Here is a 26,287-nt window from a genome sequence, read left to right on the forward strand (position 1 = left end):
TCACCATTCAACCGTCTCCAGAGTGTTGAAGCGGTTCCAGGAACGGTTGACGTTGGACCACGGCAAAGGAGCTGGAAGAAAACCAGGACCGGAGAACAAAAAGACGGAGGGAAAGGTGAAGCGGATGATTAAAGCAAATCCCAACGTCTCAAGCCGTGATTTGGCTAAAAAGATCGGCATGTCGCAGAGCTACGTCCAGAATGCAAAGAAGAGAGCTGGACTACATACATACAAGGTACAGAACTTCCCAAACCGCGATGAGCGGCAACAATCGACGGCTAAAACTCGGGCACGGAAGCTCTACGAGAAGATGCTGACAAAATATGGCTGCTGTGTGATGGACGACGAAACGTATATAAAATCCGATTTTAAGCAAATTCCGGAGTTGGAGTTTTTCACCGGCAAGAGCAAGTTCGATGTGGACGACAAATTTAAGAAGAAGAAAATGTCGAAGTTCGCCTCCAAATATCTGATTTGGCAGGCCATCTGCTCTTGCGGACTGAGGAGTGAGCCTTTCGTGACAAAGGGCACAGTAAATGGCGAGATCTACAAATCTGAGTGCCTCGAGAAGCGCCTTTTGCCGTTCTTGCAGCAGCACGACGAAGCTCCGCTATTCTGGCCAGATTTGGCATCATGCCACTATTCTAAAAGTGTCTTGGAGTGGTATGAGGCCAATTCTGTCCATTTTGTTCCAAAAGACATGAATCCGCCAAACTGTCCGGAGCTGCGCCCGGTGGAGCAGTACTGGGCAATAATGAAGCGGGAACTTCGGAAGAGCAAGAAGACAGTCAAAGACGAGAAGGACATGTTAAGAAAATGGAAAAAAAACTGAGAAACTGGTACCGGATGACACTGTAAAGACTTTGATGGAGGGCATCAAGCGAAAATGCGTTCAATTTTACACTCAAGGCTCCATCGATTAACTTTTCTTTTGATTTTTGAAGTAAATATATGTATAAAACTACCTTAAAATTTTGGTTTGATTCTAAACATTATAAGAAAATTGGCATGACATTTTCGGTGTCGCAATAATTTCGTGTTCGCCCTTTAGGAGTTAGAACGACTCACAAGGGAACACAAAAAGGGGGGAGGGAATGACGTTACACATAGGAGAGAGAGATAGAGCAGGATTTTGTTAATAAAATAACAACAACAACAAAATTAAAACAAGAAAACCATAAATGGATTTTTGGAAACTTTCAAAACCAGGTTTTTTTTTCGTAAAATCGAATTTCAATTTACTGGACTTGATTTTAATAAACCTGTATCACTTGCACCGTATTTACAATGAACTCAATTAATTAAAAAAATGGAAGATAAAATTAGAATACAAAATTGGGTGAACGAATTCTTGGACTATTGGACTTGGGATGTTGATGATTTTTGGCCGTTGGGTTACTCTAGTGGGTGGAATCTGCTGGGTTGAGAAAAACTGCTAGCTGGGCACACATATCTGCAATTTCCGGCAGACACGACTTCTTCGTCTGGCGCATAAGCCGGAATTTTTGAGAACCCTAGCAGGATCTTCCTTACAGGTGGCAAGTCAACAACAAATAAAGTCAAATGAGAGAAGCGATTATTCTTCATTTCAACCAGAAATAATTTGCATTCTAGAGCGTAGGGGCAGGAGGGGCATAGTGAGCATTCCGCACTTTGGCTCTGGATCTCCAGCTGCATGAAACAAATCAACTATTATGATATTGATCCTACCGCCAACCAATTTGTACCGAACGGCCGGAAGACCAAGCTGGGGCATGGGATGCTCACTATGCCCCACCTCTTCACTATGCCCCTCTTACCCCTAAGTATTATGAAATTGATTACGTATTCAATAATAGTGTATAATAGAATTTCTATTACAAAACTTTGTTAAACTTATCAAATTTATTACTCAATGTGTCGTCTTGCTTCTACTATAAGCTATGCAATGTTGTTCAATATCACTTGGAAACAAGTGATCTGGGTAGTAATATCATAGAGGTAACTCTAAGACAAGTAGTCCCGAAGAAACGTGCTCAACTTTTTGGCTCAGCTCTGGTACTATCTTCGGTCCCAAGCTAGCCGAATCACCTCTCGAAACATAGGAAAATCCAATAACCCCTCATGTTATCTGTCAAACCTTCAAAGCGAATCAAAACAAACATAGTGTAGTACTAGAATTTTAACTAGAATGGGGTACGTTAATCGATTTACTTGGGACCAATAGGCTAGTCAAGTAGTGAGCCAATTTAAAATCGTTAGTTTCGTATTGATTGTTGGTAATATGATACATAATCTTTGGCCATATTCTGAATAACATAAAACAAGGCTTGCAGGTTAAACCCAATTTCAGCAAACATGAAATCCAATGATAAATTAGTTAAACTTAAAGTGATAGTTTGTTAAAATGAGTATGGTTTACATTTCGAGTTCAAAGCACAGCACATCAACAACGATGTGCAGTACAATCTAAAATGAAGTGATTTGCTGTTGATTTCATCGTGCTTCGATATGATCTCTTTCAAAGGATTTGCACATCGAATTGCAATGTTTGGCAAGCAGTGCAAATTCAACAGCAAATCACTTTACATGAACATGATGTTTTTTTTTAACCGTGCAGTTTTATGAAATCCATACATGCTAACTTTCATACTTTTTTAATTCACGCTAAACAGAATCTCACTAAATTTGAGTTGACTACTTTCTGCTCGTTTCACCCTTTAAATGATATCGATAATATTACGATTACAGAATGACAATACAAAAAATCAGATACTCATTCAGATACTGTTCGCAAATTAGGAATTGTCTACATTTGCTATCGCAAACACTGCTCTGCCTGCACCGCTAGGTACATAGATACTAGTGTAGTATGTGAATCAATCTAAAATCACTTTATCAAATGAGGCGCTCATTCCATGAGGGAAATAAGTCCATCAACACTTCTGCTGAGCAATGATATCAAACTCACTGCCTTAATACAACGATGTATGTAGGAAGTAATTCAATTGTTGACATCTCAAAATGCAAAAACTTCATCCAAGTGATTTCTAAATATTGCTACTCTTAAATGCTCTTCCCGTCAAAACTTCACTTACACCACCCGTGCTCTGAACAATACAAATGAGACACTTGAGCTCCGCGCGTAGACGCGTGATTTCGGCGGTTAAATTAGCGGGCACTGGCTAGAATTTGCACACTCGCTCGCGATAAGTCGTAGTGAGAACATCAAGTAGTTAACGGTTTCGACTCTGGACCAGCATTTTATCAATCTAATCTATTCCAATCAAGGATAGTACCTAGCCGAAATTTGCAAATAATGGAAGCCATTTTTACCATCAATGGAAAGAGCTTTACAGGTAAGTTGTGAAATACGTGATCAATTATTACCCTTTTTGAAAAGTGCAGTGTCATTTCTTATTATTAGTCAGACTTAGTAAGTTTAGAATGAAAATTGTGAATGTTATTTTCAAATTCGTATAAAATGTGACGGTTTCACACGAATCATTATATAGTTGAAATCAAATGATACGAAACGTCATTACATTTAGTGAGCAATAGTCATTTGATTAATGTTTATCATTGAAAAATAGTGTAATTACACAAAACAAGCATGGTGTGTTTGCGTCCCGTAAGTAAATTGTTTCCTTTACAAAAATGTGCTATCTTATCTGGGAACTAACAAACACATCAGCAGAAGTTTCTTCCAACAAATATCGTTGAGCAAAAACGACGATTAAGTAATTTCCGACAGTGGCGTGTCCATTGCAATCAAAACAGTAGGAGTGGATAGCACACATTTCAATTGTATATGCCTACATGACAACGTGACTAGACAAAATACAGCTTTAATGAGTAATTGCGGAATCTGTGAAAAAAAAACCGACTATGATCTGTCTACCTATAATGATGCGCAAATAATTACAGCCGATCCCAAGACCGTACCCATCGATACATCACTCAACACGTTCATCCGCAACCATGCTCACCTGAGCGGCACGAAGTTCATGTGCTTGGAGGGAGGATGCGGAGCTTGCATTGTAAATGTAAACGGAATTCACCCGGTGACCAAGGAAAAGGCTTCGTGGGCTGTAAATTCGGTAAAATTTCCTCGTAACCTATGATCGGTCCAATTCAATTAGTCGTTCCAACATGCTTTCAGTGCTTGTTCCCGGTATTTTCCTGCCATGGGCTAGACATCGTAACCGTTGAAGGAATCGGTGACAAACAAGATGGCTACCATGCAACGCAGAAAGTTCTGGCGCACTTCAATGGTACGCAATGCGGATACTGCTCGCCGGGAATGGTCATGAACATGTACAGCCTGTTGGAGTCGAAAAAAGGTCAGGTATCGATGGCCGAGGTCGAGAATGCCTTCGGAGGCAACATTTGCCGATGCACCGGCTATAGACCAATTCTGGACGCCTTCAAGTCACTGGCATATGATGCGGAACCTAGGTTGAAACAGGTTTGCATGGACATTGAAGATTTGACCAAGATTTGTCCCAAAACCGGAAGTGCTTGCGGCGGCAAATGCTCTGCCGCTGGAAAGGTTAACGAAAAGAAGGGCGTTCATATGAGTTTCGCTGAAGACAAGGAATGGCACAAGGTATACAACATTAGCGATGTGTTCGCAATTTTTGAAAAGATCGGAACGAAGCCTTACATGTTGGTTGCTGGCAACACAGCTCATGGTACGTAGAACGAAAATAACTTAAATTTTCTTATCATCTATCTTAACGATCATTCGCAGGAGTCTACCGTAGATGCGACAAACTACAGGTATTCATCGACGTCAGTTCCATCGAGGAACTTCGTTCGCACTCACTTGGAAGCAATTTGATCGTCGGAGCTAACGTATCGTTGACTGAACTGATGAGTATTCTGTCCAACGCAGCCAGCAAGAATTCTAACTTTACGCACTTTACGGAACTTGTCAAGCATATCGACCTGATTGCCAACGTTCCCGTGCGCAATACCGGAACTATTGCCGGAAATCTAAGCATCAAGAACCAGCACAAGGAGTTTCCATCTGATTTATACCTGATTCTGGAGGCTGTTGGGGCCACTTTGACGATCAGTACGTAAAAACTATTCGATATATTTTTTAAATATAACTAGCCTATTTGATTTTAGTGGAATCCGGTGGCAAAACCAGCACCGTAGCTCCTTCAGAATTCGTCAACTTCAACATGCATAAGAAGCTAGTTTTGAACGTCACCATTCCACCTCTCGATCCAAAGACCTACGTATTCCGTTCCTTCAAGATTATGCCGAGAGCTCAGAATGCTCACGCCTACGTCAACGGAGCTTTCCTCGTCAAGTTCAACGAGAGCAGAACCACCATAAACTCTGCGTCCGTTTGTTTCGGTGGCATCAACCCTAGTGTAAGTCCTACAAAAACTAACCCCATGCTTCTGTCCTAACCATTACCGTCTTCTACGACTCAATAGTTTACCCATGCAACCGCAACCGAAAAATACCTCGTTGGAAAGAACATTTTTACCAACGAAACCATCCAAACGGCTCTAAAAACCTTATCGGCTGAACTCAATCCGGATTGGGTTCTACCGGACGCCTCTCCGGAATACCGTAAAAACCTAGCCGTCTCCCTGTTCTACAAGTTCGTCTTAAACATCGCTTCCGACGGAAAAGTAGCGCTCAAGTCTACATTCAAATCTGGCGGCACCGTCCTCAATCGGCCGGTATCCACTGCCTCACAGCGCTTCGACACCGTTAAGGAAAACTATCCACTCACGAAGAACATTCCCAAGATCGAAGGCTTGGCTCAAACTTCCGGCGAGGCCAAGTACGCCAACGACTTTCCAGCCTTGCCGAATGAACTGTACGCAGCGTACGTCTTGGCCACGGAAGCTCAAGCTATCATTGAGAATATCGATGCTTCGGAAGCCCTGGTAAGTTAAACCTTATGCATTCCGGAAGCTTGGCATAATTGGCTATTGTTCTCCCTATTCCAGAAAATCCCTGGCGTAGTTTCATTTTTCTCCGCAAAGGACATCCCTGGAGCCAATAACTTCATGTATTTCCAAGAGTGGATGGGCAAAGAAGTGGAACCCATATTCTGTGCGGATAAAGTCGAATACCACGGACAACCAATCGGTATGATCGTCGCGGATACCTTTGCCCTGGCAAACCGAGCTATCAAAGCCGTCAAGGTCACCTATGGAAAACGGCAAGTAGCCAGACTGTACCCAACGGCACAAGATGTTCTACAAGCGAAGGCTACCGATCGCATCGAGGAAATGAGCTACGGCACCCATGGGGAAAACTTCGACAAGGCCTCCGGAGGAGATGTGAAGGTCAAAGGACACTTCGAAATTGGAGGTCAATATCACTACTACATGGAAACACAAACGTGTGTCTGCATTCCTATCGAGGACGGTATGGACGTATACTCGTCTACCCAGTGGGTTGACTTAACTCAGATGGCTATCGCTAGAATGTTGAAGATTCCACAGAACAGCCTGAATTTGTACGTTCGCAGACTTGGCGGAGCTTATGGAGGCAAAGGAACTCGTGCCACCATGGTCGCATGCGCTTGTGCCTTGGCCGCACATTTCACCAAGAGACCAGTTCGTTTTGTCATGACCCTGGAAGCCAACATGGAAGCTATTGGCAAGCGCTATCCGGTCATTTCCGACTACGATGTGGATGTAGATAAGAACGGAAAAATTGTAAAGCTGTATAACGAATACGTACACGATTTTGGATCAACTTTCAACGAATCCATGGGGCATGCCGGACAGTTTTTCAGTAATTGCTACGACAAGAGCGTCTTCAAAACCGTAGCAAAAGGGGCCCGGACGGACTGCGCTAGCAATACGTGGTGTCGTGCTCCTGGTACAACCGAAGGCATTGCTATGATCGAAACGATAATGGAGCACATTGCTTTTGCCACTGGTAAGGACCCACTGGAGGTTCGTATGGCCAACATGCCAGAGGACATAAAGATGCTTGAGCTGATGCCTCAATTCCGCGCAGATGTTGATTACGATGCCCGTAGGAAGCACATCGATAAGTTTAACGAAGAAAATCGCTGGCGCAAGCGTGGAATCGCAATCGTTCCGATGAGATATCCCTTGGGTTACTTTGGACAGTTGAGCGCCATCGTTTCTGTTTACCACGACGACGGAACAGTCTCCGTCTCACACGGTGGCATAGAAATGGGCCAAGGCATGAATACCAAGGTTGCTCAAGTCGTAGCTCACATCCTGGGTATTGCTTTGGAGAAAGTCATAATCAAACCTACGAATAACCTCACTTCTCCAAATGCTATTTGCACTGGTGGTAGTATGACCAGTGAAACTGTGGCTTACGTAAGTATTAATTATTCAAACCGATTTTCTTACAAATTGTGAAAATCCATTAAAATTACAGGCTGCGAAACGTGCTTGCGAAATTATCCTGGAACGCATGAACCCGGTTCGTGAGGAGAACAAGGAGGATTCATGGGAAACTCTTGTGATGAAATGCCACAACAAAAGTGTCGATCTCTGCGCAACCTACATGTACAAGGCATCGGACCTGGTTCCGTACATTATCTGGGGTCTGAGCTGCTCGGAAGTGGAGGTTGACATCCTAACCGGAAATGTCCAGCTGCTTCGGGTTGATATCGTTGAGGATGTCGGCGAAAGCTTGAGTCCTGGAATCGACGTTGGTCAAATTGAAGGGTCATTCATCATGGGACTGGGCTACTACCTAACCGAGGCTCTCGTTTTTGATCCTGAAAACGGCGCTCTACTGACGAACCGAACTTGGACCTACAAACCTCCGGGTGCCAAGGATATTCCCGTGGATTTCCGCATCCGATTCCTGCAAAACAGCTCCAATGCGACCGGGGTGTTACGATCGAAAGCGACCGGAGAACCGGCGATGAATATGACGATTTCGATTATTTTTGCTCTGCGAAACGCTCTAATGGCTGCCCGTAAAGATGCCGGCATGCCGAGTGAGTGGGTTTCGCTCGGAGCACCATCGACACCGGATCAGATCTACAAGCTAGCCGGCAACTCGGTGGAACAATTCACGCTGAATTAAGTTAACGCATAATTTTGTGATGGGATGGAAATAGTTTTATTTTGTATTTTTGAAGCTTGTAGTGTTTAATTCAAACTATTGCAATTATCTAGAGTTATTAAAATAAATGGGGTACATCATTTGCTGGTCTAGCATCTTTTCTCGTACGTCTCATAATCTTTTTTTATAACATATCAACGTGAAAGATTTCCATACCTGGGGATTGTGTGCATTCGCCGGGGCCAGGTAGAAACTCTGTCAACACTTTTGATTTCTTCGTAGAGGCTATTTTAGAGGACTACTAGTGCCATAACTGGTACACTTTCCCTAGATTGAAGCTACTATGTGAAAAGTACCTGTGTGAAAAACATAATACAAACATTTAAGCTTTGAAACTTTCTGAAAAAGAAATCGAAAACTTCAGGAATGTACCGAGAACTTCAAGAAAGTCTAGAACCCTGGGGATGTTTAAAAATCTTCAAATGTAAGTTTCAAGAACTCCAGGACAGTTCCATGAGTTTCAAAAAAATTTGCAAGAACTTTACAGAAGTTTCAATTCATGGAAGTTCAGATAGCTTCAGGTATGTTTAAAGATCTTGAGGAGTGATCAGAGAACTTTAAAATACTTCTTAGCACTTCAGAGCATATATAGGATTTGTGACATTGTGTGAAATGTATATGCGTTCTAAAAATATAAAAGAAAAAGTTAATAACTTGGGTACAGAACCGTTTATTCTCGTGTTTGTCATATTAGATGGTAGATAATAGATTCCTTCATCGATCTGTGTGTAGCAAATAGCTGGAAATTTAGTAACACGGTCGTGAGGATGCAAAGAGAAAGTCGACGAAGAGAATCTGTCAATGTTACTTAGGCCTTAATGCATTGTTCAGCTTGAAATAAGATTCAAAAACTTCAGAGTAGTTCCAAGATTTTTAAGATTGCCTGAAGTGCTTCAGAGATGTTAAATGACCTTAAACGGTAAGTTCCAATAATTTGAGTGCTGGTCCATAGATTTCAGGAAAATGTCTAGAACTTTTGTGATTTTTTTTTTTTTTTATTTTCGTGATTTTTAGCCGTAGGCTAGTTCATCACATGCTCTTTGGAGATCTTCAGGGCAGTTCCATTGAGCTTAGGAAAATTGCAGGAACTTTACAGAAGTTTCCAAAACTTGTAACCACACTGTGAATACTTCTTTACTAGCTATGAAGCTTCTCGTTCGTTAAAAAGTTTTAACCTTTTCTGCAGCAACTTTTGCCATCTCTCGGCAGGTTGAGAGATTGATGAAAAGCTTTTGCGGAAGTTCTTTGTTGTTTCTTTATGCGCATGTTGGACTGATTTAATCCACTGTTCAACGTGGGTTGGGGCTTGTAAGCCTGCGAGCTGAATCGAACCTGCCTTGCGAACACGACACGAAGCGTTTCTCACCGGCGTGAGACCATACCGACGCTCCAGCCACCCAACGACGTCCGATTCCCTGGTTGATCGTTTGAGGCATCCGTCACCTGCCTCGAAAGCTTGTGGCACCAAGCGTAGTTGTCGTTGGAACTGCGAAAAAGAAAGCTCATCGTTCGTTCGGTTCGAATTCCTTGTGTCGACATCGGCCAAACGGTTCGACGCGGTGTGTGCGTCTTGGATAGCGATTTGTCCGACCTGCCGTGAGCCTCGGCTATTACGCATCAACTGCTTGAACACGTGCTGGATGATGTACCAGTGTCGTTGGTCCGTTTAGAACCCTCTACGGGACCTGATCACTGTTTGGACGGTCCACGAAACGAATTGGACCCTTGCCGTGCCACTGTATGTTTGTGTGGCCTTGCCTGCTGACATCCACATCCACATCCACACCATAAGTAAACGCCCCTTTTTGGACCCACCGAATCAAGGTCAGAACCACTTTTTCTGTAAATATGAGCTCGAAGAACTCTCTGTAAATAGTTGTGACGTCGCCATAGATTTAAGAGAAGATTACAATCCCAACTTCAATACAATTAATTTTCAAGTAGTTGAACTTTCCTCTAAAGCTATGTAGTTCATTTTATCGATTTGGAGAGTTGATTCCTGCACTTTGGGTGACAGTGTTTAATATACAAATTTTCTCTTGCGTTTGCTGAATTGTTTTCGTCTCGTTATTTTTAAATTTCAATTAGTTTTTTTTTCTTTGATTTGTTTTCCGTCGATCTTGTTTTCCGTACCAATGCTACCGACGCCAGGGAGACAGCTCCTACACCTTTACCCTACCTATCGACCCATCAACTCATGGACCGGGCACAGAGGGCTTTACTTCCCTAGTATTAAAGTGAATTCAATCGACCCTCGTAAACGCTAATTGGGATCAGTGTTTAGGCATTATTAACCCACCCTGAAAAGAGCCTCTAACCAGGTCTCCTGATCAGCATCAGCAGCCTCTCGATTCTGAGAGTGACACTTAAGCTGCTGCTTGCAAAGAGCTTGAAACATTCTTTACCAACTTAAGGGAAGTATGAAGATCTTAAAGCAAGTTACGTGAACTTCTGGGTAATTCTGAGAACTTCAGTACAGTTCCGAGAATATCAGAAAATGTGTGTGAACTGCAGGGAAAGCCCTACAGTATAGATTAGATTGTGCAGTTTTTCAACTTCTCGAAAATTAAAGGAACTTTATTTAAGTTCTGAAAAATTAAAGGAAGCTCCGAAAATTTCTCAGAAGAAAGTTTCCATAGTTTCTGGAAAAGTTTCGAGCTCTTCGAAGGAGCTTCAAGAACATCAAGGTGGTTCCATTAGCATCAGGAAACCGCAGCAGCTTTAAAAATTTCAAAGAACTTCAGGGAGTCAAGCACTTCCAGGAAGTCAAGAAAACTTCAGTAATTTCCAAAGAACTGGAGGAAAAATGTAAAAAAATTAAAAAAGTTTAAAAGTTGAGCTCGGTTTGAGATCATCAAAGAAGCTCACAGTTTTCAAGGGCAGTTCCAATAACTTCAGGAATATTCCAAGAATTTTAGGAAAGTCCAGACCTTCTGGAAGTTTAATCATTTTTTAGGACAAGTTTCAAAAAAAAATCAAGACATCTATACTTTAAGGGAAGTCCAGTTTTAAGACTGTTCGGTCATTTCCATTTATTTCAGAGCTTCAGAGAACCACTTTAGGATAATTTTGGGGATTATTTTAATTATGGACAGATTTGGGCCGAAGGTGCTCAAAATGGAATGAAATGTTGCCCACAGGTACAGTTTATGATCAAAACGAGAAAATGTTGCACACTCACCCCAACAATCTTTTGCACCGAACCATCGGAAAGATGTGGGTAATCCAACAATCTACAGTTTTTAGTCTCATAAAAAGTCTCGGAGAACTTTTAACTGTCGATCGAAAGCAAGTGAGTGCAAGAAAAAGTGCTCCGTACTGCCACAAACGAAGTGACAGACGACTAACTGGCAAAGAAATCTTAGTTTAGTACTAGAATTTCTACTAGAATGGGATACGTTGATCGATTTGCTTGGGACCAATAGGCTAGTCAAGTAGTGAGCCAATTTCAAATCGTTAGTTTCCATCGGTTGGTATTACATTCCCTGAAACTTTCATGACAATCGGTTGAGAGACTTATTTTTGACGAGTACTTCTAATTGATGCAATTTAACTATGAACACCCTTTAGTACATATCTGAAGAAAGCAATATCTGATAAGTGCTGCGAAAAACGAATTGGTACTGTACCTGATTTTTTTTTAATCAACTGGAAAAAAATGGGAATATCAGGGAATTGGGTTATCTTCATTGAGTCGACACCCTGGCGGGTCGGGTTTGTTTGTCATCGGTCAGTAGCTCAGTTAAGTGTCCATGAGATACTATGGCCATTGGCGTTACTATGAGGGGACTGGGGGGGTGGCTATAGCCCTCCAAGAATTGTTAATACAATTACTTATTTTCCTTGCACATCGCATCCATTCTTCGCTAATTGTCTAATTGAGAAGTTTGAAAAATCAATTTGACCGAGGGGGATTTTTTCTTAGTTATGCCAGTAACTATGGCGAGATTCAACTGCGAAAAAGACACACTTAAATACCATTTATGCAAAGGTTTGTGGCCTACATGATTTTGCGTGATGTCTTAAGGGCCACCCACATTAGATCCTTTTGCGTTGCGTTGACGTAAATTTGACAGTTAGACAATAGATTTAGCTGTCACTTTGCCACAACGCGTCCGATCCGGATCCAATGTGCGTGGGCCTTTAGAGCCTTAGTAAGATCGTATCATGTGCATGTTTGTCTGAGGAGGAAATACAGATGTGCAAATATTTGTATTTTTTCTGATAGTCGTGCAGCGCAGAAAGCACTGAGTGCTTACAAATGTACATCAAAGATCATCTGGGAATGTATTCTCTCGCTTCGGCAACTGTGCCAACGGAACTCAGTAAACTTATATTGGGCACCAGGATACTGTGGCATTGAAGGGAATGAAAGGGCAGACGACCTAGCAAAGTTAGGTTCCAATTCACAATTTTTTGGCCCAGAAACATACTGTGGAATATCATACTGTGCGGTAAAAATGACACTCAAATGCTGGGAAGAGCAAAGGGTGATGACCGATTGGATGATTGTTACAAACTGCAACCAGCCGAAAAGATTTATAACTCCTAATACAACATACACCAAAAAGCTCTTAGAGCTCAATAAAAGAACTCTTAGTATATACAAAGGCCTAGTAACTGGGCACTGTCTTAGTAGATATCAGATGAAGAACATTGGTCGGGTTCAGAGTGATACCTATCTGTCGTTTTTGTAATTTGGAACGTGAAACCTCGGAACATCTGCTCTGCAGTTGTGGTGCATTACACAAGCGTAGTGAAATTTGGTTTGCAAATCCTGGAAAGGTAGTTGGTAAGCCATATTATACCGGACTGGGAAAAGATGTGTCCAGACAATTAGCCGTCTACTCGTTAAATAGTGGTAGGTTTGCATGATACAAACAGCAAATAGGGGTACCACAAAAGTTCAAAGAATGGACGCAGTGGTTTTACCACCGACAAACCGACATGAATGATCATACAAATTACAAATAAATTTCTGATCAAAGCACAAAACTGACATCTGTCGCCGTATTCGCGGAAAATATTTATCCAAGCCACGAACACGCGTACAAAATTTATGAGTTGGTTCGTGTCTAATCTATTTCGGACAAATTATTTTTATCTAGATAAAATATTTCTATGGTTTTGACAGATGCGATCGCTGCACATTTGAATCGGCTGTTATGGATTCTCGATCAAGAGTTAAGATTAAGTTTCAAGTCGGTTTGCCGGTGGTTTTGCTCCCCTCCCCAACAAAAAAGTTGGAGGGTGGTGTACAAGACACGACCGCATTGTTGACGTAGGACTACGAAATTTTTGTTCGATTTTCTAGTTTGTTGTTCCGGATATTATTTTGGAATTAAGTGAATTTCACATCTCAACTCTTTTGTAGAAAGTTGTGGTGGCCTGAACTGTGATGGTTTCTTTATGGCAAGCTTTGCTATAATCACTGGACCTCGTGTTTATTCGCGTTTATACTTATCACTTGCGTAGGAAATCAGTTTGGCACGGCATTTGTGACCAGCATACTTTTCGGTAGCATGAAACAACTCATAATTTGCCCAAATCTGCCAATAAATTTGTTTCTTTTGCATTTGCTTATAGCAAAATACTGAACTTTTCGGGAACACAGACTCCTCCCATCATGAGTACTATAAGAGATGAACTAGCCTATGGCTAAAAATCTCTCTAATAAAGAAAAAAAACCATCATGAGTAGTTTGCTATCAAGTAGCGACACTGGCTCCTCTCCTTTTGTACTCTCTGCACTTTAAGTCTATACTCTCTGTACTCTGTATTATTTAACGGTTCGGACGATTTCGAAGATCTCGCGCAGCAGGAGAATGCATACCATGAGGGTTTATCAGTTTATGAAAGTAAAACGGAATAAATTTAACCCACCCATAAGCCTTCAAATATAACATAATTTATTTCCCTAACAAATTATTTGATTTTTGTATCATTTTTATGCATTTAGTGACAAATTGAATGGATTACTCTATATAAATTCTATTCTAACTCTTTTCTGAAATGAACTTGGTGGCCCTGAAAAGGGCCGTTTTGTTACGTTGGTGATGAGTTTTAACCTCCGAAACCGTACAGAGTGCGTCCCTGTCGCTTCAGAGTAAAGACGACATCCATGGCCGTGACGGTTTTGTGCTTGGCGTGTTCAGTGTAGGTGACGGCTAGGTGACGGCCAACAGAGTTAAAAGAAATGCAATAATAGTAACGTAATGCTCGATCATGCAAGGTCAAAGAAAGCACCGAAAAAGTGAAGGACCTCAAGAAGCTGCGCGATCCAAGAATCTTTTCGAGACTCAGGGCGGGGCACTCCCTGATCTCGCGGGACTTCAGTGTCGCACCGTCTGCAGAATCCCATCGACGGAGCTGTGCTGTGCCCGAAATACGAGCTCCTTCGTTACCTCTACGGACTACCAGCCAGCATACGGGATGTGCTAGGGGATGAGCCGACCCAGGCAGCGGAATTGGGTTTTCTGAAGGACGCGAAGCTATACTTCAGTGTCTAGCACCACTCGGTTCTTGTTCTCTGTTCTTGTGTATTTGCATATTTGTTTATTTGTTCATCGTCTTCGATACTATTGTACAGACTGGTTAAACTTATGCTGCGTTGAACACATTAAAATCGAAAAAATGACAGACGTTAATGACGGCTCTGAGACATGAACTGAGCGGATTGTTATAGCCATAACACATTCTATGTCCTGGAACAGCAATGAGTGTAAAGTGACGCAACTGACGCTGAGGAACGTTCAGAGGTATTTGCAGGGGAAGGTCCGAGCAATCCACGTTATGCTTGAGGATGTCAAATACAACCAGCCGTTGCAATTTCAGCCGTCTTGTCGAGAGTAGTTCCAAATCAATTAAATAGTCGACATTGTTCCGGATAATCGGAGAGATGAACAGGATCATTCCATGGTAGATGCCGAAGAGCAAAGCGAATGAAGCCTGAAACAAAAGAGAGGCACCTAAGATTTCGTTTGGTGGGTGTTTCAGCGATACTGATTTTGACGTAGGACTACGTCTTTGATTTCTATATGGGGGTACACTTTGTGAAAACCGAAAATGGAACATGTAACAAATTAAGAAAGATTTTGAACGTTAATAACTCAGCTGCCCCTGGTCCAATTTCAATAGTTTTATCACCAATCGATCAGAAATATGACTACGCATTGATAACAATGTTTCTGAATGTTGATTTTCAACAAGAAACTATTGAAAAACTGGTAAATGTCCAGCATTGTCCAAAAGCGTCGAACTAACTAACAAATCCACCAATAACTTACATGCATATGCTGAGCTTCCCCAGCACAGTCGTCAGAGAGTAGTAAGTAGACGAAACAAGTCGAAGTGGCATTTGCCTCCGATCCTCGGGCACGTGCGAATAGGGAGGATGGAATTGCGTAATATTTTGCACACTCATCGCCATATTCAGAACCAAACGCAAATTCTTCAAGATAACCACCATCCGTTGTCTGACTCGCCGTGGCAGTGTCTGACGTATCTTCGGTTTGATTTACGAGCTGTGCTAAAGGTGTTCCTGAAAAATGAGATCCGTGATGCTGCCACCTACGCTAAACACGCCAAGCGTAAGCGGCCATGGATGTCATCTACGTTTTCAAGTGACAGAGACGCACTCTGTTTGGTTTTGGAGGTTAAATCATCACCAACATTGGAAACAAAACGGCTCTTTTCAGGGCCACCAAGCTTATTACAGTAAAGAGTAGGAATAGAATTCATCTGCCTGTTTGTCCATATTCAGAACCAACGACCACACAAAATGCTCATGTAATCAAACTGGAAGCAGGGGTACAAATTATTTTGATCAACCTTGATCAACTTTGAATCGCCACGGCCGAATATTTTCGATGGAAGAAGCAACAATCTAGCATCTAATTCGACGAAGACGGCAGGAAACATTTCTGGATCAACAATAGAATAGGGCCCATCAGCATTTGTAAACAAACCGTTCCAAAGCCTCACAAATCGAAGGCCGCTCACACAAACCAACACCAACATCTTGTAGGTAGAAGTTTCCCCTATCCGATGATGGTGTTGGTTTGTGTGGGTGGCCTTCGCTTTGTGAGTAAAGGGCTTTGGAACGGTTTGTTTACAAATGCTGATGGGCTCTTTTCTATTGTTGATCCAGATTTGTGAAGCCAAGTTATTTACGAATGAGAGTGTCGATGAAGAGAATCGATCAATGTAGATAGGACCTATTGCAATTTGAGATTTGTTTTCCGTACTGAGCTCCAATGCTATCGACGCCAGGGAGGCAGCTCCCAGAGATGTTATGCCTTAGAACATGCCGGTGGCACCGACTGAGATTGGACCCAGGCCTGCTGGGGTTAGAGGTAATCACGCTAACCACCGGCGCCGATATCTATCACGGCGAATGAGAACGACCCAAATTTGAGTTTAGTTATCTCAGAAATAAGAAATAAAGTGCAGGAACAATTTGCCTCATGTTTTCCCAGGTTATTCCAGGATTTTCCAGGGAAAAATTCCCGAATTTGAGAAAAGTAAAGATTGGATTCACTCAGTCTATTGGTACTACTCCGAGACTGAATAAAATTTTCGTCAATTTCCTCATTTTCTGGCAGATTTTTAAGATGTTCCACAGGAAATCATGAGACAAATTTACTCATCGCTGAGTTCCTACACTTTTGGCGATTATGAGTGAACTAAACTCAAATTTGGGTCGTTCTCATTCGCCATGTACGCAAAAAGAAAATAACAAGTGTCGCTACTTGATACCAAACTACTCATAATGGGAGGAGTCTTTGTAGCTTTTATACCACTTGGTTGCACATCATTCTGCTTTAACCTAAAAAGATATAAAGCAGCGCTGCTGTCTGGTATCAGCTCATTTTCGCTTCGGACGGCGTGGTCAGCAATAGCAGCAGTAGGAAGGTGGCTACAGTCTACTTTTCTATAACCAACAATCAACAATTGACTGGTCGTGGCAAAGGAGTTGCCAATCGTCATCGCAAATTCTTCGAGATAACCACCATCCGTCGTCTGGCTCGCCGTGGCAGAGTCTGGCGTATCTCCGGTCTGATCTACGAGGGTCGAGGTGTGCTGAAGGTGTTCGTGGAAAATGAGGTCCGTGATGCTGTCACCTACACTAAACACGCCAAACGTAAGTGGCCATGGATGTCCTCTTCAATAAAACGGCCCTTTTCAGGGCCATCAAGCTTACATCAGTAAAGAGTTGAAATAGAATTTATCTGTGCTTGTTTGTCCGTATTCAGAACCACAAGCCCCCAACGACCACACAAACTTGGAAGCAGGGGTGCAAGTGATTTTGATTGATTCAACTTTCTTTTTGAAAAAGATTACTACAAATTTGGTACGCCTACAATTCAAAAACGGAAAGAGTTGAGATAATAGATATTTTATCAATTAAAAGAACTTAATGCTCTTCACATTTATTCCGTCCACTAGCGGTCCTACGTCAAGCTTCCGTTCGTGCCCCTAGGCACAGACCCTTCTACTTTTTTTTATAACAATGTTATTCCACCAGAGACACCGTAATCTCCGTAAACACTGCCTCGCGATTTGAGGGGTATTTAGGTGTTCGAAATCATTGTTCTCGTTTATCTCCGTAAATATGATCTAAATCACGATTTGAGGGCCTGAATATTGGTGGCAACTCAGAGATTTGAGTGATTGTTCAGTACTTTTTCCGGGTACTGGAATACAACGCAAACTGTGAGCGCAGCTTATCCTCGAATGGTTGAACCATTAAGAATCTAACTTCTGTCAAGTTTAATATGAAGCATTTCACATTTGCCGATTTTTTAAAAGTATTTACTCAAGGCTGGTAATTTGAAATTGTACGAAAAGATTGGATTTATCGAGAAATATGGCAAACAAATTTAGGCTTTAGTGCATGAAAATGTTTAGAGTTAAAGTTTCAATTACTACACAAGTAAAATTAGGTTTGAGCAAAATAATGTATATCAATATTTCATAATTGCATGGAAGTATGTTGAAGTGGGCAAATTCAACGGAAAGAAGAAAATCATAAATCGGGCAGTAAAGGGTTAATTGAAATCAAAGCGAATCCTAGTGAACGCTGTCAATTTTAAAGTACAATGCCTATGAAGAGAAAGAATGAAAATTTAGTAATAAGAGATTGATTCAATTTTCTTTCCACGATATCCTCTATCATCATTGTACTCTTCTATCTTCCTGAAAACATAGCATTGTTCTTCTATGTTCACAAGAGTTACTACCCATTTTTTCTAATACATCCAATAAAAAGCAATCAAATCGTACCTCAATCGCATCTGATACCCATCCACCTGCTGAAGCTATTGCAATCAAGTATGTTCGAAAAATACATCGTCGATGACTCTGTTTTCGAATGCGTGGAATTCGTCCGCTGGTCATAGCACCAATACATTCGTGCTGATAGCTGAAACTAATCTTTGCAAAAATATTTACAACCCAAAACACGAGAATCTAACACTCACGCAAAACTCCGCGAAGCCGGTTCGAATTGATAAGCACACGTTTCAGCGACGCGAGTGCGCGGTGGATCGTCCGTTTTATAAATAGCCGTACTCGATTCGGCATTCTGGACGTCAATCACTCACGATCGGTCGTAGTGAATGGACATGGTTGAAGCAGCGTTGAATGAAAATAAGAGAAAAATTTCAAGTGTACTATAAATATTTGAATTTAACGTAATAACAATGGAAGTGGTGTTTACCATCAATGGAACGCTCTACAAAGGTATGTTAACTGCGGAAATAGGTGCTTTGGTTTTCAAATGTTTTAGAAATATTCTCTCATGGCAGCGAATCCCCATTCCATCCCGGTGGATACATCGTTGGGTACTTTTATCCGAAAAAACGCTCAACTAACTGGAACGAAGATGGTCTGCCGCGAAGGCGGTTGCGGATCGTGCATCGTTAACGTGAATGGTGAACATCCGGTCACCAAGGTCCGACAGAGCTGGGCTGTGAATTCGGTAATTGAAATGTTTGAGCAAGTAGTTCAAACTTTGAATTGAAACATGTCAATTTCAGTGCCTATTTCCCGTGTACTCGTGTCATGGTTTGGATATTCTAACGGTCGAAGGGATTGGCAACAAATCCAAAGGATTCCACGACGTTCAGCGCAGGCTAGCGCACTTTAACGGAACCCAGTGTGGGTTCTGCTCTCCTGGTATGGTCATGAACATGTACAGTCTGCTGGAGTCCAAGCAGGGAAATGTCACCATGGAAGAAGTTGAGAATGCCTTCGGGGGTAATCTGTGTCGCTGCACCGGCTATCGACCGATCCTTGATGCGTTCAAATCACTGGCTGTAGATGCAGATCCACAGCTGAAAGAGACATGTCAAGATATCGAAGAACTGCCGAAAATTTGCAGTAATACGGGTAAACCGTGCCAGGGGAAGTGTGGTGCAGTGCCAAAAAGAGGAATACATCTTATCTTTGAAGATAAGCGAGAGTGGCACAAGGTGTACAACGTTGTGGATGTATTTGCTGTATTGGAGAAAATTGGTTCCAGACCATACATGCTCGTCGCAGGCAATACCGCACATGGTAGGGCAATACACTATGAATCGAATATGCGTTGATGAACTAATTTCCATTTCAGGTGTCTATCGTAGAAAGGAGAATTTAGAAGTGTTCATTGACATCAGCTCGATTGAAGAACTCAAGTTCCACTCGTTAGGCAGTAACCTAACCATTGGAGCGAGCGTGACCCTAAGCGAGCTGATGGCAATACTGCAGAATGCTTCGGAGAACAAACCTGAATTCCACTATTGCAAAGAACTTGTAAAACATATTGATCTGGTAGCGAACATCCCTGTAAGAAACTCCGGAACAATTGCTGGTAATTTGAGTATCAAGAACCAATACAACGAGTTTCCATCCGATTTGTACCTTATCTTCGAAGCGATAGGAGCTAGGTTAACAATAGGTTTGTGCATTTGTCGATATGATGTATTACACTACTATACGACGTCAACATACATTTTCAGCTGAAGCTGGTGGAAAAGTACATACAATTTCACCACGTGACTTTTGCATGATGGATATGTCAAAGAAAATTCTCCAAAATGTAATTCTTCCCCCATTGGATCCCAACATTTACGAAGTCAGATCATTCAAGATAATGCCCCGCGCTCAAAACGTGCATGCGTATGTCAATGCTGCATTCTTGTTTGCATTCAACCAGGATAAAACAGTACTAGAAACAGCATCTATTTGTTATGGAGGAATCAACCCTAAGGTACGCGGTAGATCGTTAACGTCAGCAAAGCTTAATTGATCTTCTATTCCAGTTTACTCATGCAACCAAAACGGAGGCCTTCCTGGCCGGAAAGAACATCTTCTCCGACGAAGTGTTCCAAGGCGCCCTCAACGTGTTGAGTTCGGAGATTGACCCTGAAGGTGAACTACCGCACGCATCTCCTGAGTACCGCAAACACCTTTCCATCTCTTTGTTCTACCGAGCGGTCCTCAACATCGCCGGCAATCACCAACTTCCCCACAAACCCCAGTATCAATCCGGAGCATCCAGCTTCCATCGTCCGCTGTCCACTAGCAAACAACAATTCCAAACTATCCGCGAAAACTGGCCCATGACCAAGAACATTCCAAAAATCGATGGTCTCTGGCAAACATCCGGACAAGCAAAGTTTGTCGAAGATCTGCCAACGATTCCGAACGAACTGTACGCCGCTTTTGTGAACGCCACCCACCCGAGAACGAAAATTTTGAACATTGACCCCTCACCGGCCTTGAATCTGCCAGGAGTGCACGCCTTCTACTCTGCCAAAGACATTCCTGGTCGGAATGATTTTTCGCCAACCGAACTTGGCAATCCGGAAACCGAAGAAATCTTCTGCAGTGGTGAAGTTTTTTACCATGGTCAACCGATAGGCCTCATTCTGGCGGATACCTTCGACCTCGCCCATCAGGCATCCAAATTGGTACAGATAACCTACAGTGAACCCGATGGAAAACCCATTCTCCCCACGCTGAAACACGTTCTATCGGCAAAAGCCGATGATCGCCTTCGCGATCAACCTTTCGATAAGGAAGGTGAACATTACGGTGAGGCCACTGGCGACGTTCAACTGAAGAAAATCGAAGGCCGATTTGAGCTTCCCGGACAGTTCCACTTCCACTTGGAACCGCAAACCTGCATCTGCGTTCCAACGGAAGACGGTATGGACGTGTACAGTTCAACGCAGTGGGTTGATTTCTGCCAGGTTGCCATTTCGCAAGCGTTAAATATTCCGGAAAATAGCCTGAACTTCTACGTCCGCCGTTTGGGTGGGGCATTCGGAGGCAAGCAATCCCGATCATCACTGGTGGCTTGTGCTTGTGCGATTGCGGCTCACTTTAGCCAACGATCTGTGCGGTTGGTGATGTCATTAGAGTCAAATATGGATGCCATCGGGAAACGAGCCTCCTGCATTAGCAATTACCATGTGGAGGTAGATGGTAATGGAAAGATCATGAAGTTGATCAATAACTACGTAGAGGACTACGGCTGCAGCTTGAATGAACCAGTCGAAATGGTAACGTCGATGTTCTATCGGAATTGTTACGATGCAAGCCGATGGAAGTTGGTCGGTAAGGCTGCCTTGACCAATTCGGCCAGTAACACGTGGTGTCGAGGTCCGGGAACTAACGAAGGTATAACGATGGCCGAGAATATAATGGAACACATTGCGCATGCTTTGGGGAAGGATCCACTGGTAGTAAGACTGGAGAATATGAGCGAAGATTGTAAGATTAGACAGTTGATGCCGGAATTTGTGAAGGATGTGGAATATGCGGAGAGAAGACGGGAAATTAACGAGTTCAACGAAGCAAACCGCTGGAAGAAGCGAGGTATTGCAATTGTTCCTATGCAGTACCCTCAAGCGTTCTTCGGACAGATGCATGCATTGGTATCGATCTACCATATGGATGGAACGGTATCCATTACGACTGGAGGTATCGAAATGGGACAAGGCGTGAACACTAAGGCAGCACAGGTAGCTTCGTACGTGCTTGGAATTCCGCTGGAGAAGGTCAGTATCAAGGGAATGAGCAATCTGACCTCTCCGAATGCGACGGTATCGGGCGGAAGTATGACAAGTGATGCGGCTTGCTTTGCCGTCAAGAAGGCTTGTGATATGCTGGTAGAGCGAATGAAAACACTTCGGGATCAGTTCCCGAACGACTCCTGGCAGCAGTTAACTCACCGGTGCTACAACGAAAAGGTTGACCTTTGTGCGATGTATCAGTACAAGGAAGGTGACATTAAGAACTACTTGGTTTGGGGATTGTCCTGCGCTGAGATAGAAGTAGACGTTTTGACTGGTAACGTACAGATCCGGAGGGTTGATGTCCTGGAGGATACTGGTGAGAGTATCAGTCCAGGGATCGACATAGGACAAATTGAAGGTTCCTTCGTTATGGGAATCGGATTGTACTTTACTGAGAATTTGGTCTACAGTGGAGAAAACGGTCAGCTGCTTACCAATAGGACTTGGAACTACCATCTGCCTGGAGCGAAGGATATACCGGTAGACTTCCGCGTGAAGCTAATTCACAATACCTTTAACGAGAGCTATGTTCTACGATCGAAAACCACCGGAGAGCCTGCACTGAATATGACAGTGGCTCTACTGTTTGCGTTGAGACGAGCGTTGAACTCTGCTCGAAAGGACGCTGGATTGGGCAACGACTGGTATACCATTGGTATGATTCGAAGATGCGCGTAAATCTATGTACAATTTAACGATTTTTTGTCTATTCCAGTGACTCCATCAACACCAGAACAGATTTGTCTGGCAGCTGGCAGCAAATCAGAGCATTTCAAGCTGAACTAAGGTTTATTGCACATATCATAGGTATATCTATAATTTCATGATAATTACACGAGTTAATAAAGTTGTTCCTTGCTATACATTGAATCCCATAGTTCCATGCGTTTTTGTTCCGGGAAATCGATAAACTCCAGACCCGCATTGTTAATGTTCAGACATTTGTACGGGCCAATCTCGCTGCCAATCGGTTCCCAACTGTCAGTAACTCCTCCGTTGGGATTTCCGTTGTTTGAAGCGAATTTCGAAAACAAACCGACCTAAAAATGTCTACGTATGATATATCTGCTAAAAGGTCTAAAAACTCAATGACCTACCATATCCATCATAACGCGATGCTCAAACGAATCCTTCGGTGGAGCAACGCTGAATGCATTCTTGAAAACATAAGACAGATCGTCGGCATGCGCCGTTCCACGGACGTTTTTGTCGCAAAAGTAGATCCTGTAGTGATTGTAGGTATCGGAATCAACCGAAAATCGGTAGACGTATGTTTTGGCTGCCTTCGTGGTGTTGATTCGGTTGAAGATCGTTCGGTGTAGTCCATGCCAGAAAAGCTTATCGGTCATTAGCTTTAAGAAAAGGAAAAATTCTAGAGCGGAGGATCCAGGATGTTTAAATTAGAGTTGCTTACGGATAAGTATCCTTCCTTATTTTCAAAAGATGGTTCCGAATTTCCGTAGTAGTGCTGCTTAAGTCGCCTGCCGAGTTCCTTGCATCTCTGTGAAGTTCTCACCAGGTCCAGTTCGAGTGGAACCAAATATTCAAAGTCTTTCAGATTGCTCATAATAGACGGATTCTCCTTAATTTCACTCAAGCTGAACAAACCCTCCTCGGAGTTACCTCCGATGATTATATCCATGCCATTACTCCACGCTTCTTGGCACATCTTCAACGGTTCCTTTGGGATAATACAATTCTTTTTGATATATGGCTCGATAACGGGTCCAAATTCGAACATGATACGATTTTCTAGCTCCTGAAAATTAGATTTTCAATAAATCGTAAAACAAAAACAAGCTTCCAATAGTTACGAACATTCTCCGTAAGTAGAGCATTCTGCTTCGCTACGATGTCTTCCGGAGTTGCTTTCATCAATACTTCCAATGCGGCTTGTTGACCGCCCTGACCATTCCATCCGAGCGCTTTGGCAAGTCTTTCGGTGAATTTCCTTCTCGGAACCGTTGACCAATTGTTCAATACACAACCGGACATAACGATTGCCCGCTGGAACAGACCCTTGGACAGCTCCGAAATCATGTGATAATGAACTGAACAACCGCCAGCGCTTTCACCAAACAAGGTTATGTTCTTCGGGTCACCCCCAAAGTTTGCAATGTTTTCGACAACCCATCTTATTGCCAAATTCTGATCCTTCAATCCAGCATTGCCGGGAAGATCTACCTCCGGCGAATCGAACGAGATGAATCCTAGCGAATAATACACATTCAGATCTGTCATATCTATTAAATAGTAAATCTAAAATGCATACCCAAAGCACCGATCCTATAGTTGAACGAAACGAAAACAACATCCGCCTGAATCAGGTAATCGGGACCGTACATCTCAACCCCGCTTGAGCCCCGATTAAACGCTCCTCCATGGATATACAACATCACCGGTAGACATTTACCCTTATCTAGCTGCAATGACAAACATTTCCAAAATGATAATGGAACAATACAACCCTACACTTATCGAGGTAAACTCACGTCTTTGGTAAAAACATTCATATGCAAGCAATCCTCACTGCCGATGATTTTATTCTGCAACTTACTGAACTGGTACCCGGCTGGTCCTTGAACGGTACAGTCCAGCGGTTCAGTCCACGGAGTTGGCGGCACAGCATCCTTGAATCTCAACGCCCCAACCGGAGGTTTGGCATACGGGATCCGTTGAAAACTGAAGTAGTCCACGCCGGTGGCTGCCGTTTTCTGGATTCCTCTAATGGGACCATACCTGGTTGCAACTATTGGATTTGCTACGTTCATTTTCAAAAAATAAAAATAAACCGACCACCTTCACTGGGAGATAATTTTCGAGTGGTGAAAAAGCTGGCGATTGCTTCAATAACCAAATCTGGTCAAGATAAGAACTGCCGTTGATGATGATGGATTGCAGAATCGGGGCCATTAAATAATTATGTAAGCACTTATGGGGGGAGGGGGTGTAACAATTTATTTTCATTTTCTTACATGGGAGGGAGGGGGTCTCAGAAATATCTTACGTAATGATCTTATACTAACAACAACAGGTAGCCTTAGTGTGATAATTTATTAGCTAGAGAAAGTTCTGAAGAGGATAGATTGATAGTTCCGTTTCAGTACTACAGTGTGAAAAATGAACAGCCATTGCACAGTGGTCTAGAATGCAGATTTAGGTGGAAATTTGATACTAAAAGTATTTTCTACAAAGTTGTTCCTTATAGTTAGGCCCTCATTTTTATGACAATGAATTCTAGGGTAGTTCTTATTATCATTATAATCAACAATCTAACATTTTTGTTTGAAGAAATGAAGGTATACATTCTTCGGCAAAGTTAAAGCTGAGCTAATTTCAAGAACTTTTTTGTATATCTTAAATTGACCGATTTGAGCTATTTTCTTGAATTGAGTTAGGAAATCTCTAAAAAACAGTTGTTTTGCTCTAGTTTTCTTATTTAAAATTTATCAACAAAGGTGTCTTATAATAATTTTTAGATCTTTAGAAGGCGCAAATTTTTGCTGCACAAAGCTTGTCAATATCTTTCGCCGATCAAGAGTTATTGACGTTTTTCTACTAAAAATATGCCCTTTTGTTAATATCTCTGGTTGGGGCAAAAAAATAGTGTTTATGGCATTTGAAAGGGCGTATGTTATTCTCAATAATGTGACAAAAATAGAGGTATTTTATTTTTTAAGCTCGAATAAAATCAATTTCAATTCAATTTATTCATATTTTCTTCTAAATTTGGATATATCTTTTTTATTAGAAGAGATACAGACAACAAACTTTGCTATAAAACATTCGTCTTAAAGAGCTAGAAGATGACTTTCATGAGATATTTGAAATTGATTTTAATGATAATAAGAACTACCTTAGAATTCATTGTCATAAAAATGAGGGCCTAACTATAAGGAACAACTTTGTAGAAGAGACTTTTAGTCTAAAGTTTCAATTTCAGGCTCAAAACATATCCTTTCACCTAAATCAGTATTCTGGACCACTGTCCATTGTTTTTTTTTTATCTTTTTCGTTTATTTGTAAGGCTCAATCGCGTTAGCTTTACGGAGTCGATAATTCATTGTTCTTTGTTTGTAACAAAATTCACTTAATTCTATGTCTAGTAGGAGTTGGGCTGAATACTCGCGGTTTACTCGAGGTTAG

The 26,287-nt window shown here is 42.2% G+C and overlaps 3 protein-coding genes across 3 annotated transcripts; 2 read left to right on the top strand and 1 right to left on the bottom strand.

Moving 5' to 3' along the window:
- The first annotated feature begins 3,205 nt into the window (after window positions 1-3,205).
- LOC135702365 (aldehyde oxidase 1-like) lies at window positions 3,206-8,189 on the top strand. The gene is made up of 8 exons (XM_065223430.1): window positions 3,206-3,338; window positions 3,907-4,079; window positions 4,142-4,673; window positions 4,733-5,059; window positions 5,116-5,366; window positions 5,433-5,894; window positions 5,958-7,316; window positions 7,378-8,189. The coding sequence occupies exons 1-8, from the start codon at window positions 3,299-3,301 to the stop codon at window positions 8,035-8,037; spliced, it is 3,804 nt and encodes a 1,267-aa protein (XP_065079502.1). The 5' UTR covers window positions 3,206-3,298; the 3' UTR covers window positions 8,038-8,189.
- A 10,513-nt stretch (window positions 8,190-18,702) lies between these two features.
- Window positions 18,703-22,945, top strand: LOC135702534 (uncharacterized). Its single transcript, XM_065223630.1, has 7 exons — window positions 18,703-18,818; window positions 18,884-19,056; window positions 19,115-19,634; window positions 19,690-20,016; window positions 20,078-20,328; window positions 20,381-22,796; window positions 22,857-22,945. The coding sequence occupies exons 1-7, from the start codon at window positions 18,779-18,781 to the stop codon at window positions 22,925-22,927; spliced, it is 3,798 nt and encodes a 1,265-aa protein (XP_065079702.1). The 5' UTR covers window positions 18,703-18,778; the 3' UTR covers window positions 22,928-22,945.
- LOC135704175 (esterase B1-like) lies at window positions 22,901-24,948 on the bottom strand. Its single transcript, XM_065225649.1, has 6 exons — window positions 24,634-24,948; window positions 24,414-24,564; window positions 23,960-24,351; window positions 23,556-23,900; window positions 23,239-23,493; window positions 22,901-23,181 (listed from the first exon to the last, which is right to left on the bottom strand). The coding sequence occupies exons 1-6, from the start codon at window positions 24,910-24,912 to the stop codon at window positions 22,981-22,983; spliced, it is 1,623 nt and encodes a 540-aa protein (XP_065081721.1). The 5' UTR covers window positions 24,913-24,948; the 3' UTR covers window positions 22,901-22,980.
- Window positions 24,949-26,287: the final 1,339 nt, after the last annotated feature.

This window comes from Ochlerotatus camptorhynchus, unplaced genomic scaffold, assembly GCF_037179485.1.
Source record: "Ochlerotatus camptorhynchus isolate MF236.1 unplaced genomic scaffold, CSIRO-AGI_Acam_v1.1 ptg000002l, whole genome shotgun sequence".
NCBI classification, from domain to species: domain Eukaryota; kingdom Metazoa; phylum Arthropoda; class Insecta; order Diptera; family Culicidae; genus Ochlerotatus; species Ochlerotatus camptorhynchus.